Consider the following 14,921-nt stretch of genomic DNA (forward strand, 5'->3'; position numbering starts at 1 on the left):
TCAGTAGTGTATTTTCACCAGAAATGACTTGCATTGCATTCTGTTTTTGTTTTTATTTCTCTCTCTGTCTCAGACTGCTTGATTGTCCATCTCTGTCTCTCTGTTTCTGTTTCTCTCTCTCTCTCTCTCTCTCTCTCTCTCTCTCTCTCTATATATATATATATATATATACACACACACACACACACACACACACACACACACACACACACACATATATATATGTATGTATGTATTTAATTTTCTATGTACATTGTTTCTCCCAATAGAGCACAAGTTCCTTGAGGGCAGGGACCATTTCATTTCTGTTTTTGTGTCCCCAGTACATATGATTGGTCCTATCATATAGTTAGGTCTTATGTTAGGTCTTAGGTTCTTGAAAGAATGAGTAAAGACCATTCTGGACATGAGAGACAGCTTTTAAGATTTGTAGAGGCAGAAGATGGAATTTTCTGTTGGGAAACTCACAAATAAGTCAATCTGACTGGACCACAGAACAACAAAGAACAATCTGGAAAGGTTACGGTATTTTTCTTCTTTGTTCTGCTTTTACCCACCTACTCTTGCTGAATTAGATCTGTACAAGCTGAAGAAGATGATAAAAACTGAGAGATTTTTGAGAAGAATGGGAACGAAGGGTTCAGAGATAGAGTATTTATGGGGGGGGGGAGTTAAAGCCACTTGAAACCTTTCCTGAGACTGTCATAAGGAGATTACTGACACCTCCTACCCACCCTACTCAATGTACAGTGGAAACCTTTGTTTATTCCCATTGTCAGGTTAAGAAATAAAGATCCCATAAAAGTCTCATTTCTCAAAATTTCTCAAATTTGTATAAATAAGAGTCATTACCTAATTGATAAAATAACCAAAAGATAAGAAGTTTTCTGCTAATCAAATCAATCCATAGTTATATGAAAAAATGCTCCAATTCACTACTGATTGGAGAAATGCAAATTAGAACAATTCTAAGGTACTACCTCATACCTATTAGGTTGGCTAACAAGACAGAAAAGGAAAATGACAAATGTTGGAGGGGATATAGGGGAAATGAGCCATTAATATACTGTTGGTTTTTTTAGGGTTTTTTTTTTAGGTTTTTGCAAGGCAAATGGGGTTAAGTGGCTTACCCAAGGCCATACAGCTAGGTAATTATTAAGTGTCTGAGACAAGATTTGAACTCAGGTACTCCTGACTCTGGGGCTGGTGCTCGGCATTGCCCCCTAGCCATCCCATTAATGTACTGTTGATGAAGTTGTGAACTGATTCAACCATTCTTTAGAGCAATTTGGAATTATTCCCTAGGGGTTAAACAACCATGCATAACCTTTGACCTAACAATGACACTACTAGGTCTATATCTCAAAAGAGATAAAAAACAAAAAGGGAAAGGACTCCATTGTCCAAAATATTTATAACAGATTTTTTTTCTGGTGGCAAAGAATTAAAAATTGAGGAGTTGCCCATCAATTGGGGAATGGTTGAACAAATTATGATATGTGATTATGATAGAATATTATTCTGCTATAAGAAATAATGTACAAGATGCTCTCAGAAAAACTTGGAAGGACTTACACATAATGATACAAAGTGAAACATACTGTTTACAAAGTAACAGCAATAGTGTAAGCTCTGTTGTGAATAATAGCTATTCTCAACAATACAATGATCTAGGGCAACTCAAAAGGATTTATGATGAAAAATGCTATCCATTCCCAGAGAAAGATCTGATGGAGACTGAATACAGATTGAAACATATTTTTTAAAATTTTTCTTTATTTTTTCTTGAGGGTTTTTTTTTGGGGGGGGAAGGTATTTTCTTCCACAACATGACTATTATGGAAATTTGCCTGATTACATGATTTACCTATATCAAATTCCTTGCCTTCTCGATGAGGAAATGGTGGAGGGAGGAAGAGAGAGAATTTAGAATTTAAACTACTAAAAATTCATCTTAAAAATTGTTTTTACAAGTAACTAGGGAAAAATAAAATACTAAATTAAAAAAAAAGAAATAGGAAAAAAAAGAAACAAATATGACAGAATGATTTTGAGCTTCTCCAAGTTCCTGACCCACCAGAGGAGTGGCTGCTACAATCACAAACCAACTAGAAAGGAAGAGAAAGAGAGAGCTAGAGGAAGTAACAAAAGAAAATGCCAAAAAGATGCCTCTTACAGCATTTGGGCACATCGCAGTATTTCCATGTCAGTTGGCCACCCTCCAGAACATGGCACCAGGGTTTGGCGTCATTGTCAGGATTCCTGTAAGCAAAGAAGTTAGATTATTTTACCTACCCAGATTTTCTCAATTAGTAAATCACAGGATTTATAAAATTTCAGTTTTAAAAAGGACCTTGTGACTTTTATATGCTGTCAAACTCAAATAGAAATGGATCCCTGTGAATCCAGTGGATAGAGCACTGGAGATGGATTCAGGAAGATCTGAGTTCATGTCCTACCTCAGATGCTTACTAACTCAGAGATCCTAAGATAGGCTCTTAACTTTGCTCTGCCTCAGTATCCCCATCTGTAAAATGAGGATAATAGCAGCACCTACCTCCCAGGGCTATTGGGAGGATAAAATGAGTAAATATTTGTATAAGTTCTTTGCAAGATTTAAATAGCTATTATTCTTGGAAAGGATTTAGGGGGGAAAAGGAATCTGGGTAAAATACATCATAGGCCAATTCAGTAGCTGGGTATCAAGACCCCAGGCTCTACATCAATTCTTTCAATATCTATGTGAATTCAAGATAAGTCCTTGACCTTTCTGTGCCTGAGGTTTTTCCCTGGTCAGTTAAATGAGAGTAGAAATCTATTAGTGGGGCTGTTATATGATATAATGTATAGAACACTAGCCCTAGACTCAGGAGGAACTGAGTTCAAATATGACCTCAGACACTTGATACTTACTACTTGTGTGACTTGAAGCAAGTCACTTAACCCCATTGACTCGGAATCACCACCACCCCACCCCCAAAAGAAATCTATTTCCACAGGAAATTTGTGAGGATATATAAGCTATATGAAAATTCTTGAAAGTCTGACAGACAAGACCACAAAAAAATCTATTAATATTTAACTTGAAACATCAACTATTGCCCCTATTCTCTCTCCTGCCATAAAAGTCATACAAATACAAACCTACCGGCAAAAATTATGATTGCCCAGACCCAAGTTATGTGCATTCTTCCTCCATGCTGTGAAAATTCTTTTGTCTTTCACATGTAAGGAACTCCACCTGAGGCAGGATGTGCCCAATTCAGTTTTGCTCCAAGTACCCCGGTAGTAGAAGCCCTTTCCAGAATAGCAGTCTTCAAAGGTATCTAGAAAGAAGAAGAAAAAGGAGGAAGGAGGAGGAGAAGAGAAGGAAGAAGAAGAAGAAGAAGAAGAAGAAGTAGAAGAAGAAAAAGAAAGAAAGAAAGAAAGAAAGAAAGAGAAAGAAAGAAGAAAGGGAGGAAGAAGAAAGAAGGAGGAGGAGGAAGGAAGGAGGAAAAGGAAGAAGAAGAAAGGAGGAGGAGGAGAAAAGGAAGAAAGAAAAGAAGGAAGGAGGAGGGGGAAGAAGGTGAAGCAAAAAAATAATTAAAAATCAAATTAATAGTAAGTCCTTTTGGTAAGGTTTGGAACTTGGTAAGGCGAGATAAGAGGCCCAAATTTTCCTTTTCAGGAGGATATGAAACTTTATCCTTTCATTTTTGTTCTCTCAAGTCCCAGGAGAAACTACTTCCTTTTCTCTCTAATTGAAATAAATGGCATTATCATTTTGGTGCTAGAAGGAACCTTATCAATCACATTTTCAAACCTCTCCATTTTGTAACTTGGGAGACTGATTTAGAGGGCAGGCAAAGCCAAGACTCAGTTTATGAGGTATTAGTGATACTTAAAAGTGAGGAGTGTTAAGATAAAATGTAATGATTTGTTTCTCCTTGAGTTTCCTCCTCCTCCTCCTCCTCCTCCTCCTCCTCCTCTTCCTCCTTCCTCCCTTTCTTCTTCTTCTTCTTCTTCTTCTTCTTCTTCTTCTTCTTTTGAGTTCCTACTGTTATATACACTACTTGATTCTAGAAAAGTTTTGTAGTGATAAAATGTGCTTCTGTTAACCTAAACTTGCTTCTCTTTCTGACTTTGCTATTTCTTCATCATTATCTTAGTCATCTAGGCCTAAAGTCTTATGTAAAAATTCTTTCCTCTTCTTTACCCTCCCTCATCCCAATCAATTCTCCCTCAACATTATCTTTTATAATACTTTTCCCCTTTCTCTCCACTCACATCATTTCTACATTAATACAAGCACTCCTCTTTTGCCTGGAAGATTTTATTGTTTGTTGTTCAGTTGTTTCAGTCATATTTGACTCTGACCCCATTTGTGTGGACAAGATACTGGAGTGGTTTGCCATTTCCTTCTCCAGTTCATTTTATACATAAGGAAACTGAAGCAAATGGGGTAAGTGATTTGCCCAGTTTTAAGTTTCTGAAACTGGTTTTGAATTCAGGAAGATGAGTCTTCTTGACTCCAGGTCTGTACTCTAACCACTGCACCATTTAGCCATCTAGATGCTTGTATCAGCTTCCTAAATAACCTAATAAGTTTCTGCTTAAAAAACTTCAATGGTTGTCATCACCCAATACATACCAAATACAAATTCTTTAATCTGGGATTCAAGGCCCTCCAAAGACTGGACTCAGTCTTTGTTTGTTTGTTTGTTTGTTTGTTTGCAAGGCAAATGGGGTTAAGTGGCTTGCCCAAGGTCACACAACTAGGTAATTATTAAGTATCTGAGGCTGGATTTGAACTGAAGTCCTCCTGAATCCAGGCCTGAATCCACTGCACCATTAAGCTACCCCCAGACTCAGTTTTATTTCAAACTACTTTCCTTCACACAACCATCATTCTGCCATTCACTGCTCTCCATTCTCCTGATTTCTTCCTCTCTTTGTGCTTATACATATACTCTCCTTATGTTGTGAATAATATAGAGTTCATTGCTGACTACTGAAATTCTTCTCTTCCTCTAAGGCCCAACATAGAAGTCATCAATTATATGAAGTTTTCCCTAGAAGTGATTCCTTAAAAAAAAGCAAACCAAACCCCACCCTTTTACATACTTACCACCATTTCCCATACTACTTCCAGAGTCATGATTCACCCATACAATGCAGCAATACATGATTCACCCTTATTATTCAATGCAGATGGCAATCTTTTCCACCTACCTTAATAAAAGATCTCCTTAATTCTCTATGGTTAAAAAATGTTTTTCTAAATCAGCACTTATAAAATACCTTATGGTAAAAAAGCATCTCTGAACTTAATTAGGTTGATCCTTGAACAACAGATATAGTCTATTACTGGCTCATACTCATGGTTCAACTGGACCTGCCAGAATTCATCCTCTGTTAACCTAGACTTTGAGAACCCAGGGTTCCCTGTTACAGAGAAGGCCTTAGTAGAAGATGAGATCAGATGTTTGTGCTAATGCTAAAAAATGTTTGCTGAATAGGTACAAATTATGTAGAAAGCCTGTTCTTCCCTTTCCACTGAAACAAATCAGAAAGCATCCTGTTCCCCTTTTTATTCTTCTCGGAAGCAATGGTTGTCAGCCTGTCCTCCCAAATGCTTTACTGCACAACCTGATGCTTTCTCTTATCTACATAAAGACCAATGGGAATATTCAGTCACTTACTCTTTGAGCAGGATGATATACTACAGTACTCCCAGATATAATATCCATTCTTGAAGATGTAACACCAGGGCTTGGTATCTTTGTCTGGGTTCCTAAATGGCAGAGGGTAGAGGGAGGATTAGAAATTATCTCCAACATTACAAAGGTTTTGCCTTCTGTGAGGATCCTTCCCTGAGAAAACTCCCCAGAGTCAAAATAAATCTCCCTTACCTACAGTAGTTATGGTTCCCAAGTCCTAGCTTGAGGGCATCCGACCTGTGTCCATTGTACTGTTTGGAACGCAATTCACTCTTGTTCCAGTTTACACACTCAGCCCCACTTTCACTGGTACTCCATGTCCCCCTGTAGGTGAGGCCCAAGTCTTCATAGCATATTCATCAGTATCTGATTATAAAGAGTAATAGAATAAAATAATGCATAAAATAATCTGATTTTTGTAATCATTTTTTTTAGGTTTTTGCAAGGCAAATGGGGTTAAGTAGCTTGCCCAAGGCCACACAGCTAGGTAATTATTAAGTGTCTGAGACCGGATTTGAACCCAGGTACTACAGACTCCAAGGCCAGTGCTTTATCTACTACACCAACTAGCCGCCCCCTTTTGTAATCATTTTAAAAGCATTTTGCTGCATATCTTTTTAAGTGGGAAAAAATCCTTGATTATATTTCTATTTTTTTCCCTCCTTCCATTCCCTCTTCACTCCCCAGAACAGTACATATTTGATTACATTTTCAACTGGAAAGAACCTTGGAGATCATTGAGTTTAGCAGCCTCATTCTACAGATTAGGAAATGAAATACCTGAGGGAATTTAAATGGCATGTCCAAGTTCATTAAAATATTAAGCACATAAATCAGCAGTTGAACCCAGGTCTTCCAGTTTCAAATCAATGCTTTTCTATCTCCCAACCCAACTACTTGAATACATAAGAATAATGGTCAAAGAAAACAGAAACCTAGAGAGTTTAAATGGTTAATGGCAGAGATGTGAGTGAACTTCCAGGCACCATAGACCAAACTTCTGTCTGGGGGAGAAAGGAACTGACAGATCTGGCCCTAAAGAAAAAGTCCTTAAAAGGAATAAGGGACAAATCCCAAGCTGTGACCCCCAAGGGAAAGTAAACTAGTCATAGTTATTATCCCCAAGGGCAGTCAAATGTAGTAGAGCTGGGGATCAGAAAGACCTGAGTTCAAATTTGACCTCAACACTTACTAGTTATGTGTCCTTGGGCAAGTCACTTAACCCTGTCACCTCAGTTTCCTCACCTATAAAATGAACTTAAGAACAAAATGGAAAACCACTCTAGTATCTGCCAAGAAAACCCCAAATGGGATCATGAAGTCAAACGACCAAAAAAACTACTGAACACTATTGATAGCCAGCTATATCCTCCCCTCCTTTCTCTCTTCTATTTGCATTATATGTTGGTCCTAGAAACAGAATTCCTTCTCCTAGGTTCCACAGCTTGTTACTCCTAAAAGCCTTAATAATTACCCTCTTTGATTCCCTGTCTGGCCCTTTTCTTGTTCCCACATTGCCTTCTGTGGAGCTAGGTTTTGAGTCCACTCCCTCCACCTCTTACCTATTTCACATTGTTTTCCAGTAAAACCTCTGGGACACTGGCAGATAAAATCTGAGGAATACAAGGCCTGCTTGCAAGTACCACCATTGAAGCACCTTGGTTCACTGCAACCTATTAAATGCAAAGAAAAATGAAGTTAATTTTCAAAGCAAACCTGATTGGTAAAAAAGAGGAATAGTGTCTAACCAAAGACAACTTCTTTCCTTCTAAATTTCATTTTCTGACCATCATCCTTTTTCCTCTTTCTTGGCCCTCTACATTTTTACAATCACTTCAGGTCCAATCATTCTTGGTTGTGTTAGCAATAGATCTTCTATCAGGGTTCAGTTATTCCTTTTGTTACTAATACTTCAACGAGCATTTATTAAGCACGTATTGTATGTAGAGCCCTGTAGTTGGTACTGGATTTGATGCAAAGTTTAGCTTAAGATATAGATCCTTAGGGCAGCTAGGTGGCGCAGTAGATAGAGCACCGTCCCTAGAGTCAGGAGAACCTGAGTTCATATCTGTCCTCAAGACACTGAATAATTGCCTGACTGTGTGACCTTGGCAAGTCACTTAACCCCATTGCCTTGCGAAAAAAAAAAAATATATATATATATATATAGACCCTTGCACTTGTGCACCATATGAGCTGGGATATCAGGATCAGCTACTTGGAGGAAATAGCATTTTGCCTGGCCCTTAAAGGATAGAAAATGTTTCGATAGGCTGAGATGAAGAGAGGCACTGGGAAGAAGACTCAGTTTTCCCAACACCTGTCTCTCTCTCTCTCTCTCTCTCTCTCTCTCTCTCTCTCTCTCTCTCTCTCTCACACACACACACACACTCTCTCTCTCTCTCTCTCTCTCTCTCTCTCTCTCTCTCTCTCTCTCTCTCTCACTTTCTCCCTCCCCTCTGCCCTCTCCCCTCCCCTCTCCTCTTCCCTTCCCCTTCTCTCTTCTCCCCTCCCCCTCCCCCCTCCCCCTCCTCTCCTCTCTCTATCTCTGACTCTTTCTCTCTGTCTCTGTTTCTCTTTCTTTCTGACTCTGTCTGTCCTTTATCTTTCTCTCAAAAGGGCTGTGACCTTCCAAGGTCAGAATTCCAGTGTTTGAAACTGAGTATTTGGAATTTTAAGGGCAAGTCCCAATACCCAATAACAGTGCTTACTTTGGACAGGTACGCTGTGACACCGGGTGTAGCCACTATCACACCTACAAAATTCTACCCGGTTATTTCTGAGCCCAGGACGAAGCCAAGTTTGCTTTTGCTGATAAATCATCTGGGTTTTTTCGTCTTTGCAGGTAACTATAACAAGAAGCAAGACAACTCTCTTTATGTTTTATGCATTACTGAGTCCCCTTCATTCCACAAAGAGAAATCTCACAGTTTTTAGCCCAATGCCCCTACAAGTAATAATAATGTTTGCCTTTATATAGTACTTTAAAATTTGCAAAGCACTTTTAATGTATTATATCGATTAACAACTCTGTGATATAGTTACTAAAATAGGTATTATCCCATTTTACAAATGAGAAAACTATAAAGTTCCCTTCCAAATGGCAACTTTTTTAACTTTAGTGAGTAAAACAGGCGACAGGCAAAGGTAATAGATAAATTTTACAAATAAAAAAAAAAAAAAACAACTGATGCACAAAGGGTTTAAACAACCTCTCAGCCAAAAAAAGCAATTCTTGGTGGAGCTGGGATGATTGCCTAGGAAAGAATATTGGACTAGAAGTCAGAAGTTCTGGATCAAAAATGAAGTTACAGTTTTGGCACCAGTGAGCTGGTTGGGCTTGGGCAAATCTCTTCCATTCTCTGGGTTCCTTATCTGTGATGATAATGATGATGATGATGATGATGTTTGTCCAAGAGGATCATCATATCAGGGAGGTGAAGCCATGACAAAGCACATGAGTTGGATTTGAGTGAGGAGGTTGCTGGGTTAAGTCACCAGTCTCACATTCTCCTCCAGAGTCATCTGAATCCAGTGGCCAGATATGGATCAGGATGACTGGAGATGGCCTTGTATGTGAGGCAATAAGGATTAATTAAGTTACTTGCCCAAGGTCACATAGCTAGTAAGTGTCAAATATCTGAACTGGGATTTCAACTCAGATCCTCTTGACTCCAGAGCACCCACTAGCTAACTGTGGAAGTAAAAGACATTTAGATGATCTGTAATCCCTAATCTATTTTAATATTTATGATTCCATGACTATCTTGCTCTTTGAGAACAGGAACTGTGCCTTGGACTTCTTTGTATCACCTTTGATGGCTAGTACAAATCCTTGTCCTTAGCAGATGTTCAATAAATATTTGTTGAATAAATGAAGCAACGGACTACCTGGTATATAGTAGTTGATATATGCTTGTTAAACAATCAGTGTTTAAACAATCAGTGTTTAACATCTTTAATAGCATGTAGATAAATTGAAAAAAATTTACATACACATATAACTATACATATCTATCTCAAAGGAATTGCTCACCTTGCAAAACATAACTTTTGCAAAGCTTGTACAAACAGGTAATAGGGTACATTAAGAACATCCTTACCTACCTCTCCTCCCCCATCCCTCCAGTTTAATTGACTTATTATATAGTAAGTACAGACCCTCTGCTTTCTCAAACCTCACTCACCTGAGTGGGATCTAGCTCCTCGTTTGAAACGGTTGTAAGGGTCCTACAAAAAAATCAGGAGAGAGAAGAGAGTTGTATGTATTCTGACCATGTCAGGAAATAACTATTTAGTATGCACCACAACCTTTCCAGTGGGTGGCTCCTGTTCTCTCTCTTCAAGGTAATTTCTCCTTAATTATTGGGAATTCTGTCCCACTTCTTTCCCCTATTTAGATCCTGCCCATCATTCCAGGTCCCAGTATAGTCCACTTTCACCAGGAAGCCTTCCCTGATCACTTCACTCAATAAGGGTGCCACCTTTCTATGGATTCTTGTGTTGCTTATTGCCTAACTCCCTCTTTCATTTGGTATTTACACATCTTGCATTTATGGGTATCTTTTCCAAACTAGTCTATACCCCATCTCTTCAGCTAGACTATGATTTCCTTTAAGCAAGGAATTGAATCTTATACTTCTGTATCACCCCAAACATCTGGGCTTTGTATTATAGACTCTCAACAAACACTTGATTCATGAGGTAGGAACACTGGAACTATAGTCAGCAGACATGGGTACTTTTCTTGTCATTGGGCAAATTTTTCAGGGTCTTAAGTTTCCTTTTCTGCTAAATGAGGTGATTGAAACAGATATCTCTAAGATTCCTTTCAACCTGTAAGCTATAAAATCATAGGAAGTATGATTTTAGGAAGTCATCTGTATTATGAGGACAAATTTTCAACTCATAATAAAAGTGCCCACTTTGTTCTGTTCCATAGGAATTGTTCCAGGTAAAGTTCTGAGTGTCTTTTTATAGGAATGAGCTTACCACGATTCTTGGAGATGAGTATCAGGTTAGATATTCCATCTGAACTAACTCTTTTCACCTCCTGATCTTCCACAATTTTATAACTGTTTCTCATTTGATAAACCTTAGAAAAAGATCCCTATGATATCGTTTGGCTTAGGTAAAGGTAAGCAACCAGTGTAAGTTATCTTTGTAGGATGAGTCCTATTGGAGGAGGTCTGTTGACTCCAATGTTCTCCCATAAAGGGACTGGCAACCATCTGGTCCAACTCATAACCAAAAAGAAATCCCTAGCACAATACCCCAAGTAAGTCAGAGCATGTGACATCCTTCCAAAGGAAGCCCAGCCTGCCTCTCACTACCTCTATCACCTTGGGAAAAAACAGAGAGAAGGACTATATTATTACCACCATGAGTCATTCAAACCTAGATCTACAATCATAACTTTAGAATAACCTTTTTGCTTCCTTTTAGATAAAGAAACCCCAAACTTCTGAATATTGGGTTATTCCTGACATCAAGTTACCTTTTTGCAACTCCAGATTCTATCTTCTGGAACCTACAAGAACATTCCTGTTCCCTCTTCTACCTGATAATCCCTCAAACACACCTTGTTCTTTACACTGACCTTTATATGACAATTTGTGTAATGTAAGTGAACAGGTTTCTTACCTGACTGGAGAGAAAGACTACTCCATACAGCAACAAAAAACCAAAGAATATGCCTGTCATTTTCACTCTTCCTTTCTTTGATTTCCTTCAAATCCTTAAAGAAGAGAAAGGGATTAATATTGTGATATGAGGTCTGGAAAGCAACCATGAAATCCAGTCAATCAAGCAATATTTATGTAGCACCTACAAGATGCTGTAGCTCTAATATTACTGGATCCAGGGCCAAACTGAATTAAATATTAAATGTTTGTTATGCACTTAATGTATACAGAACACTGTTCTACACTTTAAAGGAGATACAAAGGTTCAAGATAACATTGTCTCTGCACTCAAGAATCTTATAGTCTAGGAGAGGAAACAGATTTGAGAAATAGTACCAAAATAGAATTGACAAAGATTTGGGATTTGATTGGATATGAGAGGTAAGGGAGAGGAGAAAGTCAAAGATAGTTTCAAGGTTTCAACCACGGGAGACCAGATATATAGTAGCACATGGTGACCCAAACAAGCATTGATGTCAGACAGAACAGTTTTAGAGGGAAAGTGAATGGAAAACACCAGCACCAGTGGTCATCTATAGGCTGAAAGAGGTGTTCAATGGCACTTCCTTACAACCAATCAAGCACCCCAGCCTGAGTTCCTAGAGAAGTGATTACTGTTCTCTCTCTCTCTCTCTCTCTCTCTCTCTCTCTCTCTCTCTCTCTCTCTCTCTCTCTCTCTCTCTCTCTCTCTCTCTGTCTTTACCTGGTTCTCTATCTCTATCTCTCTCTTTCTTTGTCTCTCTTCTTTATCTCTGTCTCTGTCTGACTCTGTCTCTATCTTTCTCTCTGTCTCACTTTTTCAGAAGAAATTACTGAGTTATTTAGATGTTATTACTGGCACATCATCATGAGACGAGTCCTAATTTGTCCTCAGTGCTTCCCCTTTGTTGCTACTGACACAGATTCTAGATACATTCCTGATCTTAATAACAAATGTGACTCCTTTCTCTGCCCTGAGCCCAACCAACTGTCAGATTTTCTGCACTGTGGGAATGTGGAGAAATGAGAGCCTTTGCAGGATTCAATTCATCTCTCTTCCTGGATCTCAGTCTTCTATTTTCCATTTGCCTTTCCCTCATGTCTTGTCCTTGGCGTTTAAAGTAGGTTAGTTGGTTGGGGTGTTATTTTGTGGTCTGGCAAGTCATTTCATTCCTTCATCCACAAGAATTAAATCAATGCTTTTCTTCCTTTGACTCATTTCCCTTCAGTCACAACAATCTCTTGATCCCATTTCCCTCCTCCGTACCTCCTCTTTCTTCCCCCAAGGCTGTAGCAAGCTCATCTATGCAGAGATAACTCCAGCAGAACCTTTGCTCTCCAAGCCTTTATCCTGTCTTTTACTGGCTTCCTCTTTGTTCTTTTATAAAACTCCTGCCAAAGTTAAGTCATCCCCCACCTTCCCACTTGATCTTTTCAGGATGAATGAAAGACAAGGGGGCTCATTATACCTGACTGAACTCTTCCTGGGCAATTGGCAAATGAAAAACTAAATAGTGAAGGACTGATAGAGATGAAGGGTTGGGAGGGTAGGAGGGAGGTTAGACAGGGGTATTTGATCTAGAAGAATTGCCAAAAAAAGAATATACTGGATGAACTCAGAGGGATTCCCTACTTACAGTGTCTATTCTCACTCCCAGCTCCTTTCCCTGCCTTGAAGAAAAGAGAAGTATAGTTTTTGGATCTTTGTCTAACTTAGGCTGCTCAGAAAAAAACATACTTCTACCTGCTGCTTTTTGGAATGACTTAACTTTATACACAGGATTTTCATTTCTTGGTCATTCCAAAAGAAAGAAGGGAAAATTCCAAGGAATTCCCCAAACTGGCACACACTTCGGAATATTCTGAGTGGAGGGAATTTCTCCTGATTTCCCTAAATTTTCCCTTTTTTCCATTTTTCCTAATTTCCCCCTTAATTTCCTCTTCCTGATTTCAACCCTTTGCTAATTCCTCAAGTAATAGTTCTCAAATAAATTTCTCTTCTTCTTAGTATTTATATAATTTACATATTTAAAATTGCTGCCTCCCTAAGTTATTATCTCAGCATGATCATGAACACTTAATGTACAGTGTTTAGGATGCCACCCTGTACAGATAACTAAATAAAAATAGCATTTATGAATGAATGGAAAATATGGATTTAACTGCTTTATTCTCAAATCGTGCATTTTTTAAAAATAAGTTTTTATTGATATTTTCCATTTCTTATAGTGTCTTTTAAAATTTTTTATTTTTTCCAATTACATATAAAAATTAGTTTTCAACATTCATTTCTTGTAGGATTTTTGAAGTACACATTTTTCTCCCTACCTCCCTCTCTCCCAGCCCATCCCTGTCCCCTTGACAGTGAGTAATCTGATTTAGGTTATAGATATGTACAACTAATGCATCCTAAATTAACCAGCCCTTTCGTTCTGATTATTCCCTGCTCATCTCCCCATAATTATTATCTTGTCTTTCCTGAATCAAATGAAATAACATAAGAAAACCCTTTGCAAATCTCAAAACACAATATAAATGCTACTTTTCCCCCCAGGATATGATATTCAGCTTCATCTTCTCATTCCTAACACTGATCTCATGCATAGTACATGATACACTGATCACATATAGTACCTAACTCATGGTAGGTACTTGAACTAAGTTGACATCCACTGTTCCATTTTTTAGGCATCCCAGGTACCTCCCACTGAACATAATCCTAAATGCTGGAAAAATGAAGGAAGAATTCTCTTTTTACCTTTTGTTTACCTGTCAGCCTGCCTTCCCTAAAGTGCTTCTCTAACACCCCTTTGGAACAGGAGGCCACTCTGTGTTTACAAAGTCTTTGAGTCAATAGAACAAGAGACTTGGGAGATCCCACCAAGTTGGAAAAGAAAACCTGACAACAGACTGGAAAACAAACTGTGCCTCATTTAAGTACTAGACTAGCTAAGAATAAAGTCTCATCAGGAGGTTGGACAACAGGAGTTAATTTTTTTTCCTTAGCCACAGCAACCCAGGAAACCACCTACTAAAGTGTGGAGGGATTCTGATCTATTTAGAGGAATGGAAGGAATGCCCTCACTTTCATTGCCAGTTCTTTTGAAGCTAAAAAAATCAGTGTTCCCTCAGAGGAAATGATTCCCTTTGTCCACTTTCAACAAGGAAATTTGGAAAAGAAGAATATCCAACAGCACTATGGCCACAGAGCCCTTTTGCATTTAGGACACAAGAAAACAGGGAAAGGGAAAATTATTCTCTCTCTCTCTCTCTCTCTCTCTCTCTCTCTCTCTCTCAACTAATCCAATTCAAGCTAGTCTCACACACAAACAGAACTATAGCTGAACCCATTCTGCATAAACAGAGCCCATTAGAGCAGCTGGAAGGGCTGGTGGGATGGAAAGATGACAAAGAACTTAGTCACCATGCCAGCATAGAGAAATGAATGGAAAAGAGACAAGGGGAGGGGGGGATGGAACATGAAAAGTTTCCTTGTCTGGCCTCTGTCAGAGAAGTTGGGGGTAGGAAGGGGTCAGGGACAACTGCCTGGACAAAGAAA

At 38.7% G+C, this 14,921-nt stretch overlaps 1 protein-coding gene across 1 annotated transcript in view; it reads right to left on the reverse strand.

Annotated features, from left to right (window-relative positions):
* Window positions 1-14,921, reverse strand: part of LOC141504195 (tissue-type plasminogen activator-like) — a 40,317-nt gene that overhangs the window by 11,456 nt on the left and 13,940 nt on the right. Inside the window, 8 exon segments of the mRNA XM_074209025.1 lie at window positions 2,177-2,262; window positions 3,149-3,326; window positions 5,682-5,773; window positions 5,892-6,065; window positions 7,255-7,372; window positions 8,411-8,548; window positions 9,887-9,929; window positions 11,343-11,436. Of these exon segments, the coding sequence (XP_074065126.1) occupies window positions 2,177-2,262; window positions 3,149-3,326; window positions 5,682-5,773; window positions 5,892-6,065; window positions 7,255-7,372; window positions 8,411-8,548; window positions 9,887-9,929; window positions 11,343-11,402 (889 nt within the window). The 5' untranslated portion in view covers window positions 11,403-11,436.

Source organism: Macrotis lagotis, chromosome 1, assembly GCF_037893015.1.
Source record: "Macrotis lagotis isolate mMagLag1 chromosome 1, bilby.v1.9.chrom.fasta, whole genome shotgun sequence".
Classification (NCBI taxonomy): domain Eukaryota; kingdom Metazoa; phylum Chordata; class Mammalia; order Peramelemorphia; family Peramelidae; genus Macrotis; species Macrotis lagotis.